The following is a 27,601-nucleotide window of genomic DNA, read 5'->3' as shown; positions in this document are numbered from 1 at the left end:
CATGGGTGAGGATAGGAGATTTGGTGGGCCTCTTCCACCCCTTCTTGGCCAAAAGTTATGGCCACTGTTGCATTCAATCCTCCAGCTCTGAGGGTGGGATCATCACCCCTCATCCCAGCTGAGAAAATCAAGGACCCAGGGAAAGTCAGATAAAGACTGGTGTTCTGAGACTCCCAAGCCCATGACTCCTCCTCAAGCCTACCCTCTATGGGTCACCCTTCCCTAGATCCTGACTCATCCCAAGCCTCTGGGTCAAGCTTGCCTGGAGGACACATGCCATCCGCTTCCCCCAAAAGTGTGCCCAGAGCCCAAGGGGGAACCAGAGGTGAGGGGAGTACCAGTGAGGAGGAAAAGAGACTCATGCAAAAGTGTTGTTTTTTATTTTCTTTCTTGGGTCAGCTGCAGCTTCCTACTGACAAAACCTCAAAGCATTGGGGAAGGAGCAGGAGCAGGAGTGGGTGGGCTTGGAGGAAAACCTTCTGAGTTCCAGGGCCTGAGTTCTAACCTGAGAGGTCAGGGCTGCAGGAGGCTGGAGGAGGCTTCTGCGGACTTGGGGAGTGGGGTTGAAAGGAGCCTATCCCCAGCAGTAAGAGTAAGTCTTAGCGGCTACATGTGTTCAGAGCTGGGCTGGTGGACAAAAGTGGGAGACAGAAACCAGCCTCATGACTCAGCTGGTCAGGAGATAGGGACTAGATGTTGACCCCAAACCCCTGGCAGCACCCACAGCAAGCAGGTCTATATCAAAGATTCTGCACAGCTGGCTTTTGGGGGTGAAGAAGGGCACCTTTGGGGACTTAAATAAATGGGCAGGGGGCAAGGGATTTAGCAAAAACAGAGGATGACTGTCCAGCCAGCAGGCCCCAGCCTCTGGCTCCCCTGAAATGGTGCTGAGCCTGTGCGGCCACCTCCTGTGGCCTGTGAGATTCCCCGGATGGGGTAAGGGGAGGGAATATCTTGCCGCCAGCCTCAGGCCCCATCTCTCTCTGAGCAGAAAGGACAGGAAGACAGGCACCAGGGGCTAGGTGGGGCTTAGCGCAGGTCCTCCTCATCGCCCTGTATGGTCTTCTTGATGCGAAGCAGCATGGTGGTGAGCCACTGGTCCAGCCGTGAGATGGAGTCATATTCCTTCACCTGTGGGCACACCACATGACATGATGGACAGCTGATCACACGCCTGGCCCCAGTTCCCTCCCTGTCCCCAACCCTGGAGCCCAAAGTGCCTCAAGGATGAGGAGGCCAGAGAGAAGCCAGCCATGTCCTGCCTCCCCCTCCATCCCCCTCCTCCCTGCTCCTGGGCTGAGCTTCCTGTCTGTCCCTGCACAACATCTGGGGCAGGAGGGACCAGATGGGGTTTGGTCTCTGTCCTCATTAAGGGGCTTAAATTCCTGAGGGGCACCCAGGGAGAGACACGCTTGACATGTGCTGTCTACAAGACTGAATTAGGACCTGAGCTGGACAAAACTGAGTACCAGCACATTCAGAACAGCGTAAGGAAAGGGAGGAATATCTGTAAGAGGTGGTTCCTTCGGGATAAGGACGTTGGAGCCTCTCCCTGCCCCTCAGCTCTACTTTCCTCCTTACCTCTTCCCTCCTGCTCTTGGGACAGAAAAGGGGAGGACATGACTCATTTCCCTCCCTACCTGCTCCTCCTAGGTGACCTAAAGTGCCCGATGTGAGACAGCCTCAACCGCTCACCCTGGGGGAATCTGAGTGGTGCAAAGACCTTGGCTTTCAGGGGCAGATAGATGATGTGGGTCTGAACCCCAGCTCTGCCCCCATGGGGTGAAGGCCACATCTCCTCACCTCCTCAACCTCAGTGCCATGACTCATAAAATGGGGAGAACACTCCCTGCACCCTTGGAGTTACTCGTGAGGATTCTGGGGTAACTAGAGAAAGAATTCACAGCCAGGGGCTGGGAAATCTCAGGGGAGAGTGTGTCTGAGAAGGGCAGCCTGCCCTGGGGGACCCATCCCTTTGGAGGAACCTAGCCACTCACCGACTCAGTGTAACTGTCCACGTTCTGCTCCTCGTGGGCTTCTAACAACTTCTGCAAGCAAATGGCAGGCAGGGGTCAGGGGCCTAGGCTGGCCCAAGGCCTGGCCTAGATTAGATGTAAGCACATGCTATCTGGATGGGTTAAACCCAGGATTGAGGGGAGAGGGGATTACCACACTAAAAGGAAGAAAGGGGCATGTTCCAATCCCACCCGCCCTGCTCATCAGAAATGGCTTGCACTCAGGAAAACCTCACTGACACAAAACATCACAGGGTGTGTGTATATGTAGTCACCCAGCCTCCCAGCTCTGTCCCAGCTCCATCACTGCCTAAGCTGAACTTTATTTTTAAAAAAGATGACTGAGAGCCGAGTGCGGCACTGGGAGTGCAGTGATGTTCCCGCCGCGGGTTCGGATCCTATATAGGACTGGCCGGTGCACTCACTGGCTGAGTGCCGGTCACGAAAAAGACAAAAAAAAAAGATGACTGATAAGGGGATCTTAACCCTTGACTTGGTGTTGTCAGCACCACGCTCTCCCAAGTGAGCTAACCGGCCATCCCTATATGGGATCCGAACCCGTGGCCTTGGTGTTATCAGCACCGCACTCTCCCAAGTGAGCCATGGGCCGGCCCTCTAAGCTGAACTTTTTTCATCTAGAAAATGGAGACCAAAATGGCAGAAAAAGAAAACAAAACAAAAACACAAACACTTTGAGAGCCACTGGACAAATCTTAGTGATTGTCCCACCTGGAACCCAAGCCTCCAGATTCCCCATTCTGGGGACCCCACCAGCTACCCACCCCCTCTGGGGTCAGGAAAGAGAGACCTGAGTGCCCAGCACTCACTTTCACCAGCTTGCATTCCCGGGAATCAGAGAAAGCTGGGAACAGTTCTTCATATTTCTGGACAGCAAGCTAAGCAGTGAGAAGGAAGGAAGGGAACAAGTTAATAAAGAGAGGAGCTCTGGCCTGGCAGCTGAGGGGATGTGGGGACATTGGCCCTGAGTCAGCTCTCTGTGCCCCTCCCCCAGCCTCAGGTGTCACCTGGCTCTGTGCCTGGCAGTACCTCCATGGAGCTGAGCTCAACGCCAGCCTGGCTGTAGAGACAACTGAGTGGGAGATGGGCAGTGGAGAGGAGGAGGGTTTCCCAGGCAGGCACTCAGTGTCTCCCCACCTGGCTCAGCTGGGGTAGGAGGCAAATGAGCACATCCGACCTGTCAGGCCTGGGGCTGGGCACTTCCCACATTTAACCCTGAGAGGGACAAATGATGGTGACCTTATTTTGATAGTGAGGAAACAGATCCAGAGAGCGGCAGTGACCTGCTCAGAGCACAGGGTTGAGTGGTGGGGCAGGGATGTGAACCTGGCCTGAGAAAGCCCAAGGTCATACCAACTGTGCCAGTGCCAACAAGGGTAGCAGGACTCAGACAGGTGGTGGGGCAAGGGCAGGACAGCCAGAAGACACCAAGAAATCCCAAACCCTGCAGATCCCTGCCAGGCTATGTCTGTTTAGGGAACGCTCGCCATTCAAAAATCAAATACCAACTCTCTAGCTCCTTCACACTGTCCATTCCCCCTCCCTCTGCCCAGCACTGACCCTTCTCTTGCCAAAAAGCCCTGAAAACACATGGGGGGAGCTTGCAGGCTATGGTCAAAGTCCTGATGCTGGGAATCACAGAGACCGGGAATGCTCGGCTGCAGTTCACTAGCCATGTGGCCTGGAACAATGGACTCTCATATTAGCGTCAGCATCTTCACTTGTGAAACGGGTGACAGTGGTGCTGACTTCATGGTGTACAGTAAAGATTCAAAAAGTATACCCACGAAGGAAAGAGCCCATCACTTAGCAAGCCAGGAGTTAGAAAGTCAAAAGCCTACAGGCCAGGCAGGTGATATCAGGACAGAAATGCACCAGCAAGAACCAGCATCTTCTGTCCAAAGGCCAACTAGCAGGGCCAGGGATGAGGGCATGCTCCTCTTGGGGATCTAGAGGCAACTTGACCCAGTGACAGACACACAGTGGCCCAGATCTTGTCCTGCTGGCATGGGATAAACTCTGGGCAGGGCCCTTGGACCTGGGCTCACCTTGGCATTGAGCATGTCGATGCAGAAGTGGCAGAGGGCTGCCTTGAAGAAGTAGTCCTTGGCGCTGTACTTGAGGAGGGGGCTGTCCATGGCATTGGTCCCCACCTGTGGCCACATGGAGGTGGCACTGTGAGCTCAAGGCAGACAGCCTGGGTGCCAGGGTCACTGCCAGGCACTGGGGGGTCAGCTGGGAGTTGGGGCCATATCCCGGGGTGAGACCCTGTTAACTCAGGACCCCAAGGGCAGGGAGCCAGGGAGCAATTGGCATGTGAATGACCAGGATCAGGACATGAAGGTAGCAAGGGGGAGGCTGAAGCCAGGTGTCCGTGGGCCTCCTGAGGCATGCGTAGGGGGAGGCAGCCCGCTGTCACGACTGATGGGAGCCTGGCATGTTGGTGGGCAGAGGGGTGGCAGGTTTGGGAACATGAGAGGCGGTGCCCACCCCACCCTCCCCCAGGGCCAGCTGCCTGCCTTTCTCTCGGCCACCAAGTACAGCAGAGGGGAGCCCATGTGACACTCCTTTCCTCCCACTGTGGATGAAGGACCCCGCTCCACCGCCCATGGTTCTTCAGAGTCTGCCTCACTCTGGGGCTGTCTTAGAAACTCTGCATGAGGGCTGTGGGAAGAGCACCTCCAGGGAGATGGTGGTGCATGGGACTGGATCGTGGGTGGAGAGTGTTTAGCCAAGGAGAGGACGAGGGGGATGACGGAGGACAGTGGAGAGAAAGGGAGGAGAGATGGAGAGGGTGAGAGACAAGAAGAAGAGGGTAATGGCCCCTGGGGCTCCTGAGCCGGGATGGGGGTGCAGAGAGCCTCAGCCACAGCCCCCCCCCCACGTCTGCAAAGACCCACCTGCCACCGGAAGCTCCCCTGGCCTCCTGGCCTCCCTGGCAGGAGTGGGGGACCTATGGGCCTCAGCCATGCCCTCCTCACCAACCAGGCCAGCCCTGCCTCCCTCCCTCTCCCCCTCCCACTGTTTTCTGCAACATCTCAGAATGAAAGAAAAAAAAAAATTAGGCAAGAAATAAAAGGCATCCAAATTTAAAAAAAAAAAAAAAAAAAAAAAAAAGAAGAGGGCAGTTCCATAATAAGGCACTGGTGCTTAGGATGGGCACAATGCTCTGAGCAGAGGGCAAGGCTAGCAGCACCCCTGATCCCCACCTGTTCATAGATGTCAATGGCCTTCTGATACTGCTCCAGCTGTGCAGCGTAGCCAGCCACCTTAAGCAGACACTTGTTGGCTGAGCTGTAGGGAGAAGAAAGGAGGGAGGGTAGTGGTAGCAGGCCCTGTAGGTCACTGAGGAGCTAAGGGTAGACAGGGAAAGGGCCTACCTGTTGGACTCCTCACCCTTGTAGTAGTCTGCAGATTGCTCATAGTGGGCAATGGCCTGGGTAGACAAAAGGAGGGGAGTGGATCTGAAGGGAGGCCTCCATGTCTCAGCCCTGGCCCTGCCTGGGGCACAGCCAGACCCCTTTACCCCCCCCATGCCCCTTTCTCAGTGCTCAGACCTCAGAGGATTCCCCAGAGAAGAAGGCAGCCCTGGTCCTGGCCATCAGCCTAGGTAGGGCCTCTGACTGCCCACTCACCTTCTCAATGTCCACCAGCTCTGTCTCATAGATCTCAGCAATGGAAATGTGGTGCTTGGCTGCGATCGTGAATCGACCCTGGGAGGGACACGGGAAGGGGCTGCCTGTGACCAGTGACATCCTTTGTGCCCCACCCACCTCTCCACCCCTCAACCACTGGTGAGGTGAGGTGAGCAGAAGAGGGAACCAGGAGCCCAGGGTTGAAGAGGAAGGGCCCAAGCCCTTAGGAAGCATTTGACAGATGGTTCAGAGAGGCCAAAGGATCAGCCCAGAGTCACCTGGTCAAAGGCTTTGGAGAAACCAGGACAGAAGGCTTAAGAGTCCCCCTGGCCAAGGGCTACCCATCCCCACATGATTGTGAAGCCAGCCCTTTTCATAGGCCAATACCCAGAGCTCTCCAGAAAGGCCTCATGCACCTAGGGGCTGACCACCCTCCACCTGCCTTGGCTCAGTGTCCAGGTGCCTACCCCACCTTTCTGCAAACGGGCTGGTCGAACGAAGGCTGCCCGCCTTGTTGAGGGCAGTAGAAAAGGGCAAGGCCCTGGGCTCAGGCAGACCTAGTTTTGGGTCTCAGCAATTCTTGTTTTTATCTGTGTATCCCTGGACATGTTATGTCACTTGTCTGGGCCCCCCTTGATTGTCAAACAGGGATAACAACAGTGCCAACCTGATAGGGTTGTTGTGGAGGAAAATTAAACCACTCAGCACTGTCTGGTTCAGTAAATGGCAGCTGCTATTACTGTTATAATTACAATCATTACTGCAGCATTGACCTGAACCTGGTAAAGGGGCAGGGGCCTGTCTTGTGTTCCTGCCTGGGGAGGGGTCTGACGAGACAGAGGTGGCATGTGAGAGGCCAAAAATAAAGAGCACACAGGGGCCTAGGTCTAGTTTGAGTCTATCATCATGGCCCCTGACCTCGGCCTGGTGGCTGCTCCCCTAGACTGCATATGTTGATGGAAATGCTACCTGGGGCAGGGCAAGGCTGAGCCTCCTCTGGGCTGTGCCTAGCCCTCTGGGCTGTCGAGGGTTGCTAATCAAACAGGACACTGGTGGGGAAGGCTGGACATGGAGAAAAGTTCTGGACACATACATGAAGATTCTGATAACCGTGTCTTCTCAGATGAAAACTGTGATGGCGATGGAGGGCTGGAGGCAGGATGTGGGTAGGTAGGGGCTGTTAGGCTCCCATGTTGTACAGGGAACTGCTGCCAGGAGCCAGGCAGGTGGGGAACTGGGTGAGGATGCGGTATCCCAGCCAAGCCCAACCTAGGTGACCACATTCCCCCAGCTCCCTCTGCCCTCTCCCACCTGCTCTTGGCAGCAGAACAAGGATCACCGCTGAGGGTGCTGAGGAAGGGAAGCTGAAGTGAGGCTGGGGCAATATTGCAGAATACTGGGGGAGAAGGGGAAATAGGACAAGCAAGTGACCCTTACCATGTCTGTGTAAATCTCGATTGCTCTCATCAAACAGTTAATGGCCTCTGGGAGAGAAAAAGGGAGGTGGGGGGAGAAATGAGAGAGTGAAGTCATTTCAGCAGAACTTGAGGAGAGAGGCAGATGCAGGAACTCCCAGAGGATATCAATAGGCACTCAGAGTCGCCAGGGCTACACTCTTGCTCCCGCTCTGGCTCTGGTGGGGCTGGGAGAAAGGGTGAAGGAATCCCCGAGCCCCAGGAAACTTGGTCAGACTGACTGACTGTGACTTGCTGGGCACATGCTTCAGGGGAAAGCTCTTCTCCCTCCGGTCATCATGATGCCACCAGCTTTCCAGCGACTGCAGGGACAGGACATGGCCATGCTGGACCAGGCTGATTGCAAGACCCCATAGGTGTTTAGAGTTGGACCAGCCAAGGCCCTGTTCTCAATGGACAAAGTAGCTGGCAAGCGGCAAGGCAGGGCTGGAGGTGGCCAAGCCTAACATCTGAGGTAGTCTTGAAAGTAGCAGGGATGCCAGGTTCTACCAGGGCTCTGCCACTGTCACAGCAGGATCCTGAGCATGTCTGTCCCCTCACCACACTGGCCTGGATCTCTGGCACACAGAGGCCCCTTGGGGTGGGCTCTCTGCCATCCTCACTTCTCCACACCTTGATGGTCAGCAGAGCCCTCTGCTCTTGGCACCCCCTTAACCTGACCCTGCCATGCACAGGTTTCACACACATACACAAAACCCCTACACAACAAGATGGCACTGAGAAGAATTGGGCTACCTTTGTTGTACTATCTCTTGCAAGATTTTAAATTTGGGAAAAGCTTTTTTTTTTTTGACAAGTTATTTGAAGGAGAGAGAGAAGCATGAGTGGGAGGCATTTTCTAGCAGATAGAAATGAGCTCTCAGGGTATTTTTTTTTTAACATCATTTTAATGCATCTCAGGAGGACAGGGGTGTTGAGGGGAGAGAGGGTAAGGGAGGTGGAGGGGAAGGGCAGAGAAGCTGGGCAGACCACAGAGCCTGGACTGAGCTATCCAGGGTACTCAGCCTCCTATCACCATCCAGGGCTCCACAGTCAGCCCAGCCCACTGGGCTGGGATAAAATGCTTGGCTGGGATAAGGATTCTACCAAGAAGCACAAGGCCTGGCACTTGCTCTCAAGGGGCTTATGGTCTGGCTGGGACACCAAACTCACCCCTCCAACCCCCAGGGAGACATGTGAACAGAGGCTCTTAGCTTTAGGCCTGTGCCTGGGCTTTCAAGGAGTCCACAAGATTCCCTACATTTACATGCAAAAAGAGGGTGTTTGAGTGCTACTCTCAGGGAGGAGAGTTCATAGGTTTTGTCCAATTCTGAAAGGCCTCTGAGAACCCAAAAAAGCTTCAGGGAATATACACCGTTTAGTCAAGGTTTGGAAGTTGATAGATAAAATCAAGGCAAAAAAGTGGCAGACAAGGAGGAAAAGGAGAGAACACCACACACACACACACACACACACACACACACACACACACTCTCTCTCTCTCTCTCTCTCTCTCTCTCTCTCTCTGTTGTCATAGAGAGATCCAGAAGCAATTGATGCTATAGCGACAGGCAGTTGGGCTGTAATACTGATGAGAGAGGCAGCTGGGGTGAGCCAGCTCTGTACCCCCCACCACAGCTCCAGCCCCACCTTGAGGCCCCAAACTACTCATTGGCTCCCCACCCCCAACCCCCCTGGCCACAAGAGCTGGAGCCCAACCTGGAACCCCGTGGGCTGAGGTGGCAAAGGCTGTTTGCTCAAGTGGTGAGATCAGCAGCCGCTTGGCAGGACAGGCTCCCCTACAGCTGCCACTGGGCCTGAACTAGCTCTGGCTGCAGTCAGCAAGGTAGCGGCCCTTGCAGTGGCAGCAGGGGTGGAAGGTTTACCCCCAGGCAGCAACATGGATTGACGGGGTTAAGTCCCCTTCATGCCTGTACCTCGCTCCAGAACTCAGGCCAGAACAGCTGTCCTGGAAAGCGGCAGGCCACCAGCTGACACCCCAGCCACTTCTTGGACAAGCTTCTGACACACTCATTACTGCTGGGCTTATCTTGGGTGGCCAGGCCCTCAGAGTATGGCCTGCCAGTGTGCCCCTGTATGAGCAGAGCAAAACCCAGCTCCCTGGTCTGGGCCTCTGGGCAGTAGCTCAACTGCCCCCCTCCCCCTCTGTCCACACACGCAGAGAGCTGGAAAGGGGTGTTGGGAATGATCCAGCCCAAGGTGGGCGAGCAGAGGCTGAGGCTGCCACCTGACCCGACTATAGTCACTCCTAACATCAATGCTGTCCAGCTCAGCTTCTGCCTCTCATTCCCGGATCACACATAGGACTCAGCCTTTCTCCTCCTCAGTAAAACAGGGGCAGACTGTAGAATCGCACAAGGAAGTCGAATGGGTTAAATGATGCCAAACATCTGGTACACAGTAGGCATCCAGTAGATGGCAGTGGGGGAGGAGGGGGGGAATGTGGGGCCCAGGCCACTTTCCTGTCCCAGGTATACCCATACACTTGTGCCCTGGGCCTCAGCTATCAGGCAGGCTGGGGAAGAGGCTCCCTGGCCTGAATCTACACAGAGCAACTGGCAGAGATTGGGAAATTTTGAAGCACCAATGACAGCCTCACCTTCCCCCAGTGCCACCAAGGGGGCAGCAGGCCACCCTCTGCAGAGGGAGAGGGTGATGACAGGAGCCAAATCCTTTCCTTCCGGCCCAGGCTGGCTCTGGCAGGCCTCAGGTGCATACCAGCTGCCTCTTGAGGGGAGGGCCCTTCAGGAGAGCCTCCTGTAGGGAGTGCTGACACAGGGCAGAGGTGCTCATGAGGCAATGAGGAAAGCCCCAGAGAGCTGGCCACCTGCTTGGGGAAAGTGGGAAGAGTTCCACATCAGCCCTCCAGCTCTGTTTCACAAGGCATCCGGCCAAGGGGCAGAACTTGTGGGGAACCCAGGCCAGGCAGAGGCACTCAGGCTGATGGGAGCCAAGGGCTGGCCCCTACTGGATGTTGATCACATGCCAGGTGCCATGCTGGGCATATCTGTGCATTACCACACAGTACAGTCTCTGTTTTAACAGATAAATAAATGGAGGTTCAAAAAAATAAGTAACTCACCCAAGGTCACAGGGGAGAAAGAGTCCTCCCAGACCTTCGAGACAATTCACCTCTCCCCTACTGAGCCACACATAGCTGCCACAACCTTCTTTCTGAAGCTTGACTGGCCCCAGACACAAGCAGTTGTCACCCCCCGTCTGGCACATTCCCTGACATGGAGCCGTGACTGGGTGGGCATCTTGAGGCAGTTAAGTCGCTGTAACGTCCCTCCCTGCTTGGCACCAAGTGCCCAGGGCTCCAGACAAGGCAAGTTCTCCTCTTACAAACTGCCCTCCTTCTTCCCTGCAGGGTCTCCCTCCAGCCAAATTCACCCACTCCTCGACTCAGCTACCAGGGTGGTCTCTGTGCCCTTTTGATGTGGCATCAACGTTACATTTTCCCATTGGTCTGGGACTCCTCAGATACCCTCTGTGCTTCCTAAGGCCAGAGACAAGCCACACCCTATAGTCTCACTGTAGAGCTAGAAAAGCTCAGATCAAAAGCTGGGAGAAGTACACAATAATATCACAATGCCAGGCAGCGCCTGTCCACAGAAAGAGCTATGCACATGTCACCAGCCTGGCACTCAGCTGCCACTCCAGAAACAAGTCCTTCCAGTCACTCCGGATGGATCAGCAGCTGAACTCACAGACTTTAAGGCAGCATCTCCAGACCGACTAGTTCCCCGGAGCAGAAGGGAAGGTCTGGGATGGAGAGGTGGGGAAGGGCTCTGTGGAGGACAGGGAGATTCACTGGGGCTATAGGGTGATTCAAGCTGAAAACAAACCCAGAGGTGCCCTGGGTCATCATCATGTCACCCACGCAGCCTGCTGTGGCCGAGCACACCACTCAGGCATTCAACGGCCCACCCAGCCATGAGGCTGCCCCTCTGGTTCTTGCCAAGCCTAAACCACCACATGACCAGAACATCTCTGAGATGCCTGGCTGGAGAGGAGCAACTGGTCAGTCTGGGGACAAAGAAGAGCTACTTGGTCTACACAGAGATCAAATCCTTGACTGGGAACTAACTCTCTGTGGTAACAGGCACACCAGGAGTTCCCAAACGCTGGTATGTGAACCAGTCCTTGCTGATCCTTGGAGAAACCTTCTGTACTGTTGCAAACCATCCTCTCTTGAGAAGGCCAGGCCTTTATTGCAAGATTATGTAACTCTTTTTTAAAAAAGAAATTCATATATTTTCCATTCATTTTTTAAAAATGTCTTTGCATGCTAAAATTAAAAGTTAGCTACCTTTTATGGCATGTAAATTATACATCAATAAAGCTGATTTTTAAGAAAAGAAAAACATTTTTAAAAAGTTAGCAACTTATATTTGGCACCAAGATTAAAAAAATAAATTAAAATTCCCACCCAATGAAATCCAAAAGTCTGGTATCCATTAGGCTGTGCTTCTACTTCAGGATGAGCCCAGTGGGACAAAAACTGTTTTCTCATTAAGAGTCAGTCCCAAACTAGGTTTCTGTCCCCAACATTCTCTCATTTTAAGTAACTTGTTCTCTGGCAACTACATCTCAGACTCTGTTCTCTCTGTTTTTTTCCCAGCATGTAGGGAAGTCAGGTTAGGATAATTTCCGCTCCTTTTTCGGCAGCGACTCCTACCTGGCTGGTCTTAGAACTCCCCCCTCTCCCTTCTGCATGTTAATTCTGACAACAGAACAGATTTTCCTCTCTCCCTGGCAGGCGGTGGGTCTGAGATGTAACTCCCACACCCAAATGCTCCCAGGCTTTGGGAGGGGAGTGATCAGCTGCACATAGCCAGTATATGGGGGGAGGTGGAGACTTGGAGCAGCATGCGAATGCCAGCCGGAAAGAAGGGAGCCAATTCTGACGTTAACGCTCACTTTGCCTCAAACACTTCCCCACCAGCCTATCACATGTTGGCCACTGGAAAAAACCAGAGCTGTGTGGAAACCTGAGGACTTCTGTGGAGAGAGCTCAGCTGGTGCCTCTGGGCAGCCAGCCCATGAGGCCCACAGAGGCCCTCCTCACCTTGGGGGTCAGCTTTCTTGAATGCGTTGCCAGCGTCCACAAAGCAGGTGGCTGCATCATGCTTGCTCTGGAGCTGTAGGTGCAGCTGGGCTGCCTGGCAGAAAGCGTTTCCAGCAGCTGGAACAGAAAATAAGGGTGATCCTGGCCTCAGTGGGGCTCCACACTTTATAAAGCCACACAGACACTGCTCTGGGAGTTGGGTCAGGGTCTCAAGAATGTGGAAAGAGTCCCTGAGAGAAGACAAGACTGGCCAGAGTGAGCCCAGGTTGGGGCCTAGATCTCAGGTCCCCTGATCCCTGGGCTGAGGCTCCTGGTGGTCCACCTGGTGGTCTCTGAGGGAGCAGGAAGCTGCCTCAGCGGGAAGCCCCTCAGCTCCAGGTGTACAAAAAGACAGTCAGGGTGAACCAAGCTAAGATCTCATGCCCCCAACCCCAGCCTTTGCCAATACGTCCAGAACCACCACTTCTAAAGATCCAAGGAGAAAGCAAACAGACCTGAGAGCTGCAAAAGCTACAATAACAAGGTAAGGAGGTCTCCTGCATCTCCTGGCCTCAGCAGTCCTCCATAGCGAGCCTCAAACCACAGGGTCCACGCCCTCCAGGAGCTTCATGACCAGAAAGGGAAGTAGGACATGGATACCAAGAACTCAAGTACATGTGGACAAGTGCCCATGCGCAAAGGGCAGTGAAGACCACACCTGAAGCCCAGTAAGTCCTGTGCTTATCTGCACACAGTCACCCTCCATGGGTCCCAAGCCATTTTGTTCACATGTCTCCTAAACTGACTTTCAGGAGGCAACAGGTGGAGCTTCTTGTGTTCCGTTGGTGCTTCTTGTGGAGCACCAACAGCCACTTCCAGCTCAGTTCTGAGGCCCTTTCCCTTCATTCTCCTCCAGCTAGCTCTGAATCACAGAATTCCTGAGCTGGAAGAGGACCGAGAGGCCTGGCCCCCATCCTCTAACTTTTGAACAGCAGAACAGGCCAGAGCTTTCCAGGCTTCACGATATGATTTCATCATTATTTTTAAGAGCTCTAAACTTGAGTGTAAAATTTCAAGAAAAGGGGATGGTATCAGGGGAAAAACGGCCTCAGACTTTTGTTTGAATAGCTGAGGGGAGGTGTTAACAAATTTTAGGGGAAAAGCAACATCTATGTGATTAAAAAATAAGCATTCTTTCTCTAAAGGCACTTGATTAGTTTGGGAGCATAAAAATACACATAGCATTTGGCTTTGTGCACAGTGTATTCTGTGAAAGCTCAGGAAAAACTGTCCTAATTTTCAGGAAAGCAACAACATTTTCAGAAAATAATGATAATCGACTTTACCCTGCACCTTGGCACTGTGCCTCCATGGTCCCATCCCAGGTTTCATCTCCTCTGCGGTCAGAAAGCTCCTCCCTGGCTTTCAAAACTGTATCTCTTGCTGGATTTTCTCGATCCAGTTTTGCTGACGCTGGAAGCCATATTATGGAATTGGCCTCAAATGGGCTCAACATGCTGGCTTTTCGGGCCTCTCCTTCAGGCCCATAAAGGTCCTCCACATCTCTGAGCTCAAGGAGCTCCTCCCCACCCCCAACTCCTTGGTTAAGTTCTCCTGCCTCATCAGGGTAGTCAGAGCCCTGGTTTCTGAATCACATTTCTGTCAATCACTAGTCATGTCACCTTGGGCAAGGGCTGAGCCAAGGCTCGGTTTCCAGATCTGTAAAATGGGAATATTAATGGTACTGACCCTCACAGGGTTGGTGTGATTATTCAATTAAATGATGCATGCTCAGCACTTAGTACTCAATAAATGGTAGCTGTGATTAACACTGTTATTGGAATCATTTGAACGTCCCCCCAGCCCAGAATTCAAACTCTGATGGAAACACTAGGAAACAGTTTCCAGAAAACCTGAAATCCTTCCTTTAGAAAGAAATCTCTCAAAGAGCTCATCAATCCATGTGGGTCTATCTGGATTCAGTAATATATTTATACTTTCCATCCTTATTCTAAGGCCCCATGACCCAGTGTATAAAGTAACCCAGTGGGCACAAAACAGCTTGATGGCAGGCCAATGGGTTTCTGGTGCTTGAGACAGCATAAAAGGAGAAGAGACTGCCAGGCCAACCTCTCTTTCAGTCAGACCTTCAGGACTGAAAGCTGAGAGAAAAGAGGAGAAAGAACCACAGAGGAGCTCTAGCAAAAATCACATACCACTCCAGTTTTTGGCCATTTTGAACATGTTTGCTGCTCTGGCGTAGATTTCACATGCTTCCTCTATTTTGGATGAGCCTCTGGGGAAAAAAGGAAAGGGAAAAAAGATAAGGAGACCATCTAGTCTGGTATCAAAGAGAAAGCAAGTATTCTGCCCCAGTGACAGTGGAGATGTGCCCCCACCCCCTGATTTCTCCATGAAACAGCTTCCTCCAGGCCTCTTGAGTCTGTGGCCCCCACCTCTGCATACAAAGGCACACTTGGTGAGGACAGACTGGCTCCCCCCGCTCTGACTCTGACAGTCTCTTCCACTTCCTGCTCCAGCTGCTGGGTGGCCATTAGGTCCCAGGCACTCTACAAATCCCTTTTCCCCAGGAAACTGCAAAGCTTTCTGGGGGATAAACCCAGCTTTAGATACCTGTTGCTTCCCCAAAGCCTTAATCCTGAGCCTTGCGCACTGTAGTTGTTCAACAAAGACCCTGCAGCCCTAAGAATGTGCCATTACCAATCATGACTTGTCAGATATATCATAATACAGCCATGCAAAGACATATTACTTAAAGATGTACATATAAAATGTTCCCATTTGTATATAAAAAAAGTGTGAGTAGAAACATCCATGTTTATATAAACATAGAATATTACACAAAAAAGTAGTAACAGTATTCTTCTCTAAGGCGGAGTCTGTAGAACTGGGGCCAGGTGTGGGAGGCAGACTTACTCACTGTATACCGCTCCTTTGTTATTGTTGAAATTTTTTTGTTTTGTTTTGCCATCTGCACATTTTGTCTATTCAAGAAATATATATATATATTTTTAACATTAGGATTTATATTTGGCCTTGTGGTCCAGCAATGAATTACATTCCTAGCAATTTATCCTAAGAAACTAATCAGAAAAGTTACAAAGATGTTCAGCATAGCATTGTTTAAAATGGAAAAAGAACCCTTAAAAAACTTATTGTAGGGGCCTGGGAGATATACATGAGTATATATTTTATTTTATTTATTATTATTATTTTTCTTTTGCATTTTTTCGTGACCGGTGCTCGCACCGGCCATTCCTATATAGGATCCGAACCCGCGGTGGGAGCGTCGCGGCGCTCCCGGCGCCGCACTCTCCCTAGTGCGCCACGGGCTCGGCCCTATATTTTAAAAAAAATAAAGGACACCCTGTTTGGGCAGCTTTATCATGGCTCTTTGACCTCCAAGCAGTACATCTGAACCTCTTCCTGACTTGGGGAACTCTTCATTAGTACCTCAAACCCATAAGTCCCTGCCACATCCTTCTGTCCCCTAACACCCCCAGTAATACAACCATGATTAGCCCATGGAGTCTTCGTGACTATTCAAACTCCCATCGCCCACATAAACAGTAGAACAAAATCCATGCCAACAAGTGGATTTCAGATTCTCCATTCATTGACATAACCAGTGTTTTTTGTCTTGTATTGTTTTGTTTTAAGGAAGAGAAAAGTGGCGGATATTCCCAATAAAAAGCCATACAAATCATCCTCACTGTCTCACCCCTGTGATTCTGCTCCCTGAAATCTGTCAACACCAACCACAGCCATGGAGGGCCTTGGAGGTAATCTTGGGAGCTGGGTTCCAAGCATTCCTCCACTCTGCACTGCCAGGTGCAGTATGTCTTACCTGTCCATCCCTTTGAACCACATGAGGTGCTTGTTATAATATCAAACCAGAGCCCCATAGCCACATCCCCTGGAGATTCCACTCAGTGGTCAGGGTGGGGCCTGGAATTGGGATTTTTAACCATTGGGATTTGGAAGACCCAGGTGATTCAGATGATTGGGTGAATTTGGGGAGGAAAAACTGACTGTGACTGACCACCTAGAAAGCAGCCACTAGTGACCTGTCCCAGGTTTGGCAACATCAGCAGGCAAATACTCCCAGCGTGGGCAGGCTAGCTGGGACTAAAATCCCAGCCTCCTGAATCCAAATCATACCAGGTAAGGTGGTTCTTTAGATGAAGAGTCTACCCTCTGCCTGTCCCCAATCCTCTGTTGACCTTGAGAAGTGGCCCTGAGCAATGTGTTCCCACACTCACCCCACTGGGCCCCACTGTCTTCCCTTAACAACCTCACTCTAGCTGGTCCAACACACCTTGGGCCTGGGACCCTGGTTTGAAGTGACTTTAGAATGCACTACTGGCCATGGAGAGGTAAGGAACTTTCTCAAGCTTCAGAGGAGAATTCAGAAGGGTCTCTTGGGGTCTGGCTGCAAAAAAAACCTCAGGAGGACTTTCTCTAGAATATTCTCTTTAAGGCACGTGTTCACAGACTTCAATCACTGGTCTGCACACCCCACAGACCCCCTAGCTGATCCTTCCCTTCTCTGTGGGTATGACTAAAATCCTACCCAGTTCCAGACATTCTCTGAAAGAGCTCAGTCTCCTGGATGAGCAGAAATGACCCATCCCACCAAGAGGCCCAAAGCTGAGTGATCAAAAATGAGTAGTCAGCCCCAGCCATGTTTGTTTTGGCTCAACGGGACAGAGCGGACATAGAACACAAAGCCTGTCAGCTGCCGGGCTGAAATTCTATGATCCCAGACTAGGCTGGGCCAACCCTGTGCTGGGTCAATGATTCTAACTGAGGGGTAGAAAAGCCAGAGGGATTAATGCCTGCTCAGGCCCCCAGGCCTCCCTCCTCCTGCCCCTGAACACTACAGTCCTGGCAATTACCTCAGCCAGAGGATGACAGGGGATCTCTGGAGTCCCACCCTCTTAGAGATGAGCATGAAGTCCCCAAAGGGGGAAAGTGACTTGTCTAGGTTTCACTGGCAGATACTGAAGAAGCCATTCACCTGGGGAACAAACATCTGAGCATTTATTATGTGCCAGGCACTGAAGATAATAGCAGTAAACAAAGAAGGGCCCGGCTCTTAATAAACGGAATCAACAAGACAATTTCAGGGTGATTAAGTACTACAGGGACTGGGGGAATAGGGACTTCTTTGGGCAGGTCAGGGAAAGCTGCTTTTGAGGATGTGAGGTTTGTACTTAATCCTCAGTGATGACTGAGGAGCCAACCATAAAAAGAGGGAAAAGCATTCCAGTCGGCAGTCATAGCACATGCAAAGGCCCTGAGACAGAAACAAGCTTGGAGAGTTCATGGAAGAGAAGTGGGCCAGGATGGCTACAACACAGAAAGTGGCAGGAAATGATGCTGGAGAGGCAGGCAGGGGATACCCCACGCTAGAGGCCAGGATAAGGGATTAGGCCCTAATATGATAGGAGGATTTCCAGCAGGGAAAGAGTGACCAGAAGGAAGAAGTGACTGCAAGGAAGTAGTCCCCAGCTTCACTGCTGTACCAATCTGTCTCTCCACATGGTAAATCTGCATGGTTTACTACAGGATTTCTCTCCCAGGTCAGGTGGGCTTGTATCATCCATCAAAGTTTGGCCTCCCAACTAAAACTGCAAACTCCCTGAGGGGAAGAAACCAGGCCTTCTCCCTCTGCCTCCTGCATGAGATCCAGAAAAGCCAGCTGGGGCCTCCTCTCCTGAAGGGCCCGGGTGGCAGAACATGTGACAGCTGACTGTTCTTCCCTCTCTGACCTCCTCCAAGCTGCCTCTGCTTCACTCTTCCCATCCCACGGCTCTGAGCCACACCAGGAATACAGGGAACTGGTTTTGGCTGGCCTGGTGTAGAGCTGTCTATAATTACCCGCTAAGCTTTGCTCTCTCCCCCCTCCCAAAGCAGAGGAAGCAGTCTTGGATCTCCCAGGCGCAGCCACCAACCTCCAGTGACTGCCATATGGCAGGGTGAGCACTGCCAGGAATGAACAGACGCCTGGTGGGACCTTGGCCAGGGGGTTCTGCAGGGCAGAGTCTCAGCCTCCTTTCCTCCTTCCTTCATCCCATAGGCACTTCCTGACTCCCAGAAAGATGCCATCCCCCTAGCCCCCACCCACAGTTCCCTAAGGACCTCAAAAGGCAGGGCAGATGGAGTAACTCTCCTATTTTTGGTCCTAGAATCTCTGTCTCTCCCTCCTGTCCCTCTGTGGTAGCCACAGTCACCAGCCCACAGTTCTCTCCTCAGACTTAAAGTCCACTGCCCCAATTCTCCAGTCAGTATCCTCATTGAGGAAGAAGGGACCCAAGGGCCTGTCCCATGCTCTTACCTTCTCTACAAATATGCCTCATGGCACGGCTCTCAGTGCTTACTGCCTATCAGGCACTCTGCCTAAAGGAGCACTGACAGTTTCTTGCAAGAACCCTTTGGGGGACTGCCCCTGCTTTACAGAGGAGGAATCTGTGGCTCAGAGAGGATAAGGGACCTGCCCAAGCTTATGCTGCCCTGAGGCTCCAGTCCTGCCCTTGCCTTTCACTCACCCAGTGATCGTGAAGGCTTCCTTCCCCATGTCCAGGGGTCCTTTGGAAAGTAAGGAGGGCAGACAAGGTCCCTAACTGTTCTTGCTTTTCCTCTAGATAAAAGTAGCCCCATTTGACAAGCAGACTGCTCTCTGCTGGAGCTGCACTGAGCTTCTTCTAGGCAAGGGAGGGATTAATTAAGGCAGCCCCTTACTGAGCCCCCCGGCACAGTCCAACAGGCAGAATGAACATTAAAAAAAGTAAAGGCTTTTAGAGGTGTGGGGTCCACTCTGGCACAGGGAGCAGGCAGCCACCAGCCTTGCTACTCCACTGACTGCACCAGAGCTGTCAGAACAGTGGGAACTGCATCACCTGCTAGTGCCAAACCACTCACTGCCTGCCTCAGCTCTGCAGTGTGCCTGGCCTCACCTTGTCTAATAGGGTACAAGCTCCTGCAGGGCAGAGCCCAGGCACCGCTCTGCTTTCTCAGCTACCCATAGTGCTTGCACAGACCCCAGTAATGACAACCAAAGAAGAAAGCATCACATGCCAATTGCCTAACTCTGAAACTGTCACAGGACATGCCTGTTTGGGCAAGGGGTAGAAAGAGAATGGACTTTGGAGTGAAGAGACCTGGGCTGAAATCCATTTCAGGCACTTTGCTAAGTGTGCAACCTTGGGCAGTAATCCTTGAGGCTCAGTTTCTTTATCTATAAAATGGAGACAACGAACATGACCTGGGAAGAGTCTTTGTGAAAATTAGAAGTGATACCCAGTACAAGGCGCAGCACAGAGCAGATGCTCAAATTGTTGCTACTACACAAAGGAGGAGAAATACACTCAAAGGAGTGCCAGCCACCCAGAAACAGGAATTCTAGAGTCACCTGTGGTGGTGAAAGACTTGCTGATAGTAGTCACACAAGCCTGGATGTTGGAGTGACCAGAACTGAAGCCATGTTGGGACCTAAAGCCGCTTGGGCTGCAGAGGGGGGGAGGATTTTTAAAAGGACAGTTTTTTTCTCTCCACTCTTGCTTCCCCTCCCCTGACTTTCTTATCTCACTCACTAAGTAGGAAAACAAGGCCAAGAAGCTAATTAGTGCTTTGCAAAGCTAACAGTTCTTTCTTTGAGATTTGTAGAGTTTTGAGAAATGATCAAGGCCAAATGACTGAAGCTGACCTTGGGCACTAGCCAAGCATACTGGCGCAAATCAAAATTTTGCTGAGATAACAGCAAAGATGAGAACAGAAACCAAATGAGGCCTTGGCAAGACCTTATACCTGACCCATAGAAATGGACCCCTCGTAGCTCACATCTCCTGCTCTCCTGCTTTTCACCTCCCACATTCCATTCCCTCAACCCTTCCTTTAAAAACCTTTCGGTAAATGCAAATCTTTGAGATGGGATAGCCTACCATCTCCTGCAGCTGAATACATCTGCTTTTCTAACACCAACCATTTGGCTTCTGAGTTTTTTTTTTCTTCCTTTTCAAAGGGGCGGGCAGCCAGACCTGAGTCCGGCAACATGGATTCAAATGCCAGCTCACTGCTTGCCAGGCTCGGTTTCCTCATCTGTAACTGGGGATAAGACTCCACACCTTGTAGGCTTGCTGGAAACATGAGCAATATCACAGGTAAGCGCCTGGCAGAGAGCCTGCCATGTTGCAGGTGCCCAGTAAATGACAGCATCACTCTCATCAGGCCCCGCAGAGAGAGCAGATTCCAGAAATATTATCCTACTTCAAAATTTCAGCATGGGCTTCATCTCCTCCCCCTCCATGTGAGCTAAATGTTGCCCTTCTTCCGGTTTTCATAGTCCTTGGTTTCCCACTACCCTACCCCTTACCTTATGATGCTGACCGTACTTACTTATGTGCCCATCGCCCTTCTAGACTATAGGCTCAGAGGTAGGGACCCTGCCTGCCTGATGGCCTGGCAGGTTCTCCTGTGTTTCTTATACTGATGCGCCTCTGTACCCCAACAGAATTAACACTTCATCGCAGCCCAAGAGTGAATGTGTTTCCTTTTCTTAAAAGATGTCCTGAAAGACCCTTTCCTCTCAGTAGCTCCATCCCAAACAGAAGGTACATGGAAACCTCCATAAGACCAGGCAGCAGAGTCCCATCCTTTGAGAAAGCCAGGAACTCTCAGATTCCCCAGAAACCTTGTGTGCCATTAGGAGAGAGTCTACTCAGACTGGGCAAGAGATGCCAAGTTTTCAGTGGTGGATCTTGGCAGCCAGCAGGGCACTGTGATTCACTATCATGGTACCCACTGAAAATGGTACCAGGGGTTTCTGCATGCTCTGCAGGTGTAAGGTGATCTGGGAGCAAAGATGGAAGCTCGTGCCCATACCAGGCTGAGCTAAGACCTCAGGCAGGCCTTGGACAGGGACACCCTCCTCACCCTGACAATTCTTCCCTTACAAAAGCTGGCCCTCCAGGGCACCTGGAGGTTGCTGATGCCTAAAGGCAGTTCAAACAGGAACTGATGTGTCAACATTTGATCTGCTCTTTGTATGCAGAACACCCAGTCACCTCAATTTCTTCAGTGCCTCCAGCTCACTTCCAATGACAATACCTAATAGATAGTCAGCCCTCAATAAGCATTACCTGGGCCAGCACTCTGCTCTCACCACTCATCCACTCCTTAGAACAACCCTAGAAGCAGTAATTACTATGGTCTTCATTTTACCGATGAAGAAACTCCCTATACGTGTTGATATCCAGGAGGAAAGAAGTTTTTACTTTGGATTTTTGGGGGATGAAGGTGGCAGGGAGACGCTAGGGATGAAGAAAAGCCCCAGGGAACAGAACAGCCATTCAGAACCTGTACAATCCCAAAGGGGCACAGCAGGGAACTCTCTGGATCCATCAGGAAACAGAGCAGGAATGAGGAAAAAGTGGGTCTTGACTCTCCCCTCTTCTTCTGCCGTCTCATTGTGCTTTATTTCGGAAATCTCGGGTTGACTGGTTAGCTCAGTTGGTTAGAGCGCGGTGTCGTAACACCAGGATCAAGGGTTTAGATCCCCCTACTGGCCAGCCTCCCTCCTCCCCCCCAAATATATTTTTATTGCATTTAATAATAATTAAATGCAATATTTTGGGGGCTGGGCGGTTAGCTCAGCTCAGCTCGTTAGAGCGCAGTATTATAACACCAAGGTGAAGGGTTCAGATCCCTGTACCGGGCCAGCCACCAAAAAAAAAAGGAAATCTCCATCTTTCTGCTTCCAAAGCAGAGGTTTGGGCTGCTTCCCCCCCCCCCCCCAAGAAACAGTACAAAAAGGCTTTGATCTTCTACTAACTGGCTGGCACTGCCACCCTTGAAACAGAGTAAGGCTAGGCCTGTGAACCAAACTGACTCCATTTTCCCAGCAGAAAATGTTACTTTTCCACTCCTCAGTCCTGAGACCCCCGGGGCAAATGATTATCCCATGGGCTGCCCTGCCAAAATAGACTGAGACAAGAGAGGAAACAGAGATTTACTGAGTTGCAAAACCTCTCCCCAAGGTTTGTTTTACCATAATAATAAAAGTTACAGATTAACCTTAAAACCCCTTTAAGGAATTCCCACCTGTGCACAAAGCATCGAGGTGACTGCTACAATGACCTTCCTGGGGTGACAATGATGAACAGCACTGCCATTTTGGACCTACTGAGCAGGCAGCCCTGACGCAACCAGGAAGAACAGAATGGACCACCTCCAGTGGTGCTGGCCTGCCACCCCTTAACTCTTTTCCCCTATAAAAGACCCTGAACAGCCTCCCTTGGGGGGCTACCTTTACTGTTGCTACCACCCCTTACGCATAAGTCTATCTCTTGTCTTAATAAAGCCTTGCTTGCTTTACTGTTGGGTACATTGTTCATTTCTATGACTTTGGAATCCAAGAGCCTAATTTAATCACTGGCAAAAATTGGAAAGCTTTGGGAACCAGAGAAGACTCCAGCTGCAAGAGGCAAGTGGCCACTGGGACTATTTTGCTCCCATGTCTCTGGTGCTTGTAGATCTCTCCTGGAGTCCCTGGCCTAAATTCTGAAAAGGCAATGCTTTATTCTCTTCACCTTTCTCTGATTTTCTGAGCCTTCTTCTGCTGTTTGGTTGGACTGTATCCACTACTACGTAGGTGCACCCTGGAAGGCTCCTGGCTATTTTTTTTTCTGATTTTCCGAGCCCTCTTCTGTTTGGTTGAATTGTATCCAGTTCTGTATAGGTGCACCCTGGAGGGCTCCTGGCTATGCTTTGTTTTTCTGATTTAAATCTAGTCGATACTTTTCTTCTTTATGCTGAAAACAGTGGGGAGAACTGCTTTTATCAATTACTGTTCATGGAATAGGTTGGCCCCACCAATTGGGACTAGGTTAAACTGGACCCCACTGCTCCTCTTTTCTCTTTGTTTGCTTGGTTAGACATTTTTAGTTGAGTACCGGTGATCTGAATAAATCTTCCAATCCTTGCATCAACTTTTGGACTTTCAGGTCATTTGTTTAATGCGAGAGGGCAAGCTGAGCCTGGCCTGTCGGTAACACCCTCATTGTCTGCTGGTGTGTCAAAGCCCCTTAGTGCCTGGAAGCACAGAAATAATGAAGAGCAAAGGCAGCCAATCAGCACACACATCCTTGGAGATGGAGCTGCTCCAGATCCCAGGGGAGGCCTATACTACTTGGCCTTTTTGACAAGAGCAGAGACCTGTCAATCTGGGAAGCTGTCATTGCCAAGGTTCCTAAAAGGGGAGGGAGAAGTACCATGCACAAGCTGAGCCCCAACACTCCCTTTCCCAGTCCTTGAGTAAAGGTGGGTTATGAAATGTTTAACACATTAATTCAGAGGGGAGGAGGTTCCTGGAGTGGTTCCCACCAGTAAAGTGGGTCCTCCTGAGCTGACCTCCAGACATAGGCTTCAGTCAGGCTGGTCTCCCTGCATCCTGCCTGATGGATTTTGGATGTGGCCGGTGCAATTGTGCACAAAATAAGCACCAGCATGAAAGAGCCGCCAGCCTCCTTTTTCACTCCAGCACCAAGCCCCTCCCCCCTTCGCTTTAGAAGCCTCCTGACTTAGAAACAACTTTCCGGCTTCTGCATCTGCGCAGTTCTCCACCCAGTTACATCAACCTAATGGTACCTCCCCCCATACATTTCGCGCCCAAAAGCTAATATAAACCCTCACAAACCCATTGTTGAGGCTGTCCCCCATTTTTAGGGCAGCCCCGGGCTGTCCTCCATTTTGAGTACAGCCTGGCAGCTTTCTTTCTTTAATAAAGCTTGAATGGTACCTGGCATCTTGGCTCACTTTCTTTCACTGCCCTCTGCTCTTACCTTGCTCGCTCCCCTATTAGCACTATCTCAACTCCTCTTGGAGTTGGAAAGGACTGGGATGAACAGTTAGAGGGTGGCAGCTCCCCAAGACACACAGTTTGCCAATATCCTTCCTAAATGTAGTGCCCAGAAATGGGCATGAGCTTCAGGGAGAACTGCCATGGTTGTACAGCGTAGTGGCTAAGTGAGAGGGCTCTGGAATTGGACAGGCCTGGGTTTGAACACCACTTCTCCTACTTACTGTGGGACTGGGCAAATAACTCCTCTAAGCCCCTCATATCTCCCTTCACAGGGATTTTGTGAGGACTAAATAAGAAAACACAGGTTAAATGCCTGGCCCAGGCCTGACTCAGAGTTAGTGTGAACACTCAATAGCATTATCTGCTACTATTGTCACTGCAACAGCTTCCTGCCATCACTCTCCCCAATACCAGCTTCTACGGTCCTTTCTAAAAGGCAAATGAAAACCCTCCAGGATTGGCACCCCACTAAAATCCTCAGTGCTGTCCAGCATCTCCTCAAGTCCAAGCCCTTGCTCAGAAGGCCTCATCTTTGTCCAGCCTCACCTCCCCCTTCTACCCATTCTAACTTTATGATCTAACATGTAACTCCCTGTATTAAACCTTCAAAAGGCATGCTTTACACCTCTGCGCCTTTGCTCAAGCTGTCTGCTCTACTTGGAATGCTACTCCCCACCAGAAAGTACCCCCTGAACTTCTCCCCCAGGAAGCCATCATGGCCCTTCTGGATCTTGGTTCTCCCCTCATTCCAGGTAGAACTTCCCCTCACAATAGACCTTTGTTCACATTGTCCCTGCTACCTAAAACATTCTTCCAGGCCCCAGTTCCCTCAGCAAGTCCTGGGGTTCCTTGGGGCCCAACTCACTCCTCACCAAGGGCCTCCCTCCACTTCACACAGCCACTTCCCAGCTCAGGAACTTCACATAAATGACATAATCTAGCCCTTCCTCACATTTGACAATTTTGCTTTACTAGTGTCTGGCAAGTGTTGATTTTGCTTCTCAACCAGGTGGCAAGTATCTCCAAGCACAGCCCAAGAGTGCACTAATTCCCGGGCTAAAGGGACCAGATACCAAGAGCTACCCAGGAAAACTAAACCGAAACTGAGCTCTTGGCTCCACTCCCAAAACACTGCACTTGAACTTCTTCCCTTGTGAAGAAAGAAGAAACACACACATACCTTCTCTCTGCTCTCAGCTTCTAAAACAAAACATTCCTCACTTAATCAATACAACCCATCAGCCCTGGATGTTTGTCCACACCAGGCAATTCTCAGCCAAGTTCTTCAGGTTCTTTTACTAAACATTATCCAACCTCAAATAACAAGGGGTGGCTCCTTCTACCTAGTGGCTCCATCTCCTCTCCTGGAAAGATCCTGCTCCTTCATTTCTTACCAACCTCTGCCCAGCTCCTCACACAATCCCCAAGCCCTCCCTCCAACTCCCCTTCCCCAGCCTTCTGGCAGACTCTCCCAGTCCCACCACCTTCCCCAGTCTCTGCCTCTCTCTGGTTCCCAGACTCCGTGCCTCACCCCCCTACTACAAACCCACCAGTCCCTTTCCCAGTCCTCCTCTCAGTCCCACAGCTTCCTTTTGACCCTTTCAGGTCCCTCCCCCAGCATATCCCTCCCCTAATCCTCCCAGCTACCTTCTACTTCCTCTGCCCAGAGCCTCAAGCCCCTTCCCCTAACCTTACTAAGTCCCTATGGCCTACAGCTCTTTTCCCATTCCCTTTCAACTCCCCTCCCCCTTATCACACCTCCAGGGACCCTTTCCAGACTTCTTCCCTCAGGCTGCCTGCCACCTTGATCCCTAGCAGGCTTCAAACCTATTTCCTTTGGGGTAGTGACGTTAATGATAGCTAACACTTTTAGAGATTTACCATGTGCCAAACTCAGTTTTAAGCACTTCACACGGAGGTAGGTTTTACTAGTGATTCCCTTAATCAAGGAAATTAAATAACTTACTCAAGCTCACAAAGTGAGTGGCAGAGCCACATTTCAAACCTAGACTTTTTTTTTTTTTGGCTGCTGGCTGGTAGGGGGATCCAAACCCTTGACCTTGGTGTTATGACACCATGCTCTAACCAACTGAGCTAACCAGAGAGCCCTCAAACCTAGGCTTTTGACATTCCTAAGCCTCTAAAATTCCTCAAAGAATGGTCAACTTTTATGAGCTGACAAACTGAAATGCATGATGTGAAATGTCTGTCACATGGTACATGTTAATTCTGTCTCCCAATCCCCTTCAGACTCTCTTCTCAGCATGCTACAGTCATCCGCTTCAGACCCTCTTCTCAGCATGCCAGAGTCATCCCCTTCGGACTCCCCAGTCATTATTTGAGAATCACACAGCAGGCCTTTGACCCTCTTTTGGTTCTCGGGGTTCCCTCATCTCTCCCTTTCATTCCTCTGTCTCCTTGGTCAAGCCAACACCACTCATTCCCCCACCATGAGTCTCCAGCCTCTCAGACCAGGCCTCCTCAGTCTTAATTCCATCATACCAGGTCCTCTGTTCAGGTCTCCTTAAACTAGTCACTAGTAACCCGGCCATACTCACCCCACGCACCCTCACACACCTCTCTTGGGCTCAAATCACTCCCAGGATCACCTAAGCCCTCCGCCTACTGTCAGATTCCTTCAACTCTCACCTCTGTCACCCAGGGCCCACGCAAATCACTGCTGCGGGCCTTGGAAAGCTCAGTCCCTCCGGGAAGGGTCCTCAGCCCCATACCCCATCTCGCCATCTGAGACCCTTCAAACAGGTTCTTCTAGAACTCCAAAAGACTTCTGAAGCTGGATGTTTTCACTCTGTCCCCTCACGCCGGTCCTCTTCGAGGCTTCACAGCATATTCCCTCGGTCCGGGTTCTCCTCCGTCCCCTTCGTGCGTCTTCAGCCTGGGGCCCCTTCCCAGCCTCCAGATGGTGTCGCCTCGGCCAGAGTGGCCTCAGTCCAGAAACCCTTCCGCCATCTCAGACTGTTTCTCCTCAAACCATGTTGCCACCGCCCGGGCCCCTTGGCTCTCAGCCTGTGTCCCCTCTCCTGCCTTAGACCACGTTACCTCATTTCGGAATCCCCTCCACTCCCTCGGCACAAGCCCTGCGTGCCTGCCCTGCCGCCTCAGGCCATGGCTCCTTCGTCCCCTCAGCCTAGGTCCCGGCCGACCCCTCGGCCCGATTCTTACCCAAAGAGGCCAGAGAAGAAGGACTGAGAGTTCTTCACTTTGCGCTCTGCCTCGGCTAGCAGCGCCATCGCCTCCGCTTCCTTCCCGGAGTTGTCCATGTTGGCCGCAAAGGTACTCAGCAAACCGCCCGACCCGCGCCTTGGAAGAACTCAGCCGCGGCCGAACCGCGGTAGACAGGCGGGCGAAGCTTAGCAGGCTGCGTTGACGTTGCACCGGCGCTCACCGCCTGCTGCCCAGCACCACGTGACTCGGGCTGGCCAACCAGTGGCCTGGTAGCCGGGCGAGCGCCCCGCCGGCCCCGCCCCGCCAGCTGCCGCACGCCGCACTGTGACTCGCCACCTCCA

At 51.6% G+C, this 27,601-nt stretch overlaps 1 protein-coding gene across 1 annotated transcript; it reads right to left on the bottom strand.

The window, feature by feature from the left end:
- Window positions 1–363: 363 nt before the first annotated feature.
- On the bottom strand, window positions 364–27,566 carry NAPA (NSF attachment protein alpha). The gene is made up of 11 exons (XM_063110821.1): window positions 27,258–27,566; window positions 14,410–14,489; window positions 12,215–12,331; window positions 7,106–7,152; window positions 5,669–5,746; window positions 5,414–5,469; window positions 5,243–5,327; window positions 4,082–4,186; window positions 2,843–2,911; window positions 1,998–2,048; window positions 364–1,131 (listed from the first exon to the last, which is right to left on the bottom strand). Exons 1-11 carry the CDS (start codon window positions 27,353–27,355, stop codon window positions 1,030–1,032), a joined length of 888 nt encoding a protein of 295 aa, XP_062966891.1. The 5' UTR covers window positions 27,356–27,566; the 3' UTR covers window positions 364–1,029.
- Between the last annotated feature and the right edge of the window lie 35 nt (window positions 27,567–27,601).

The sequence above is a fragment of the Cynocephalus volans genome, chromosome 10 (assembly GCF_027409185.1).
Source record: "Cynocephalus volans isolate mCynVol1 chromosome 10, mCynVol1.pri, whole genome shotgun sequence".
Taxonomy (NCBI): Eukaryota; Metazoa; Chordata; class Mammalia; order Dermoptera; family Cynocephalidae; genus Cynocephalus; species Cynocephalus volans.
Note: the sequence above shows the minus strand (reverse complement) of the source record. Positions and strands in the feature narration are given on the sequence as shown.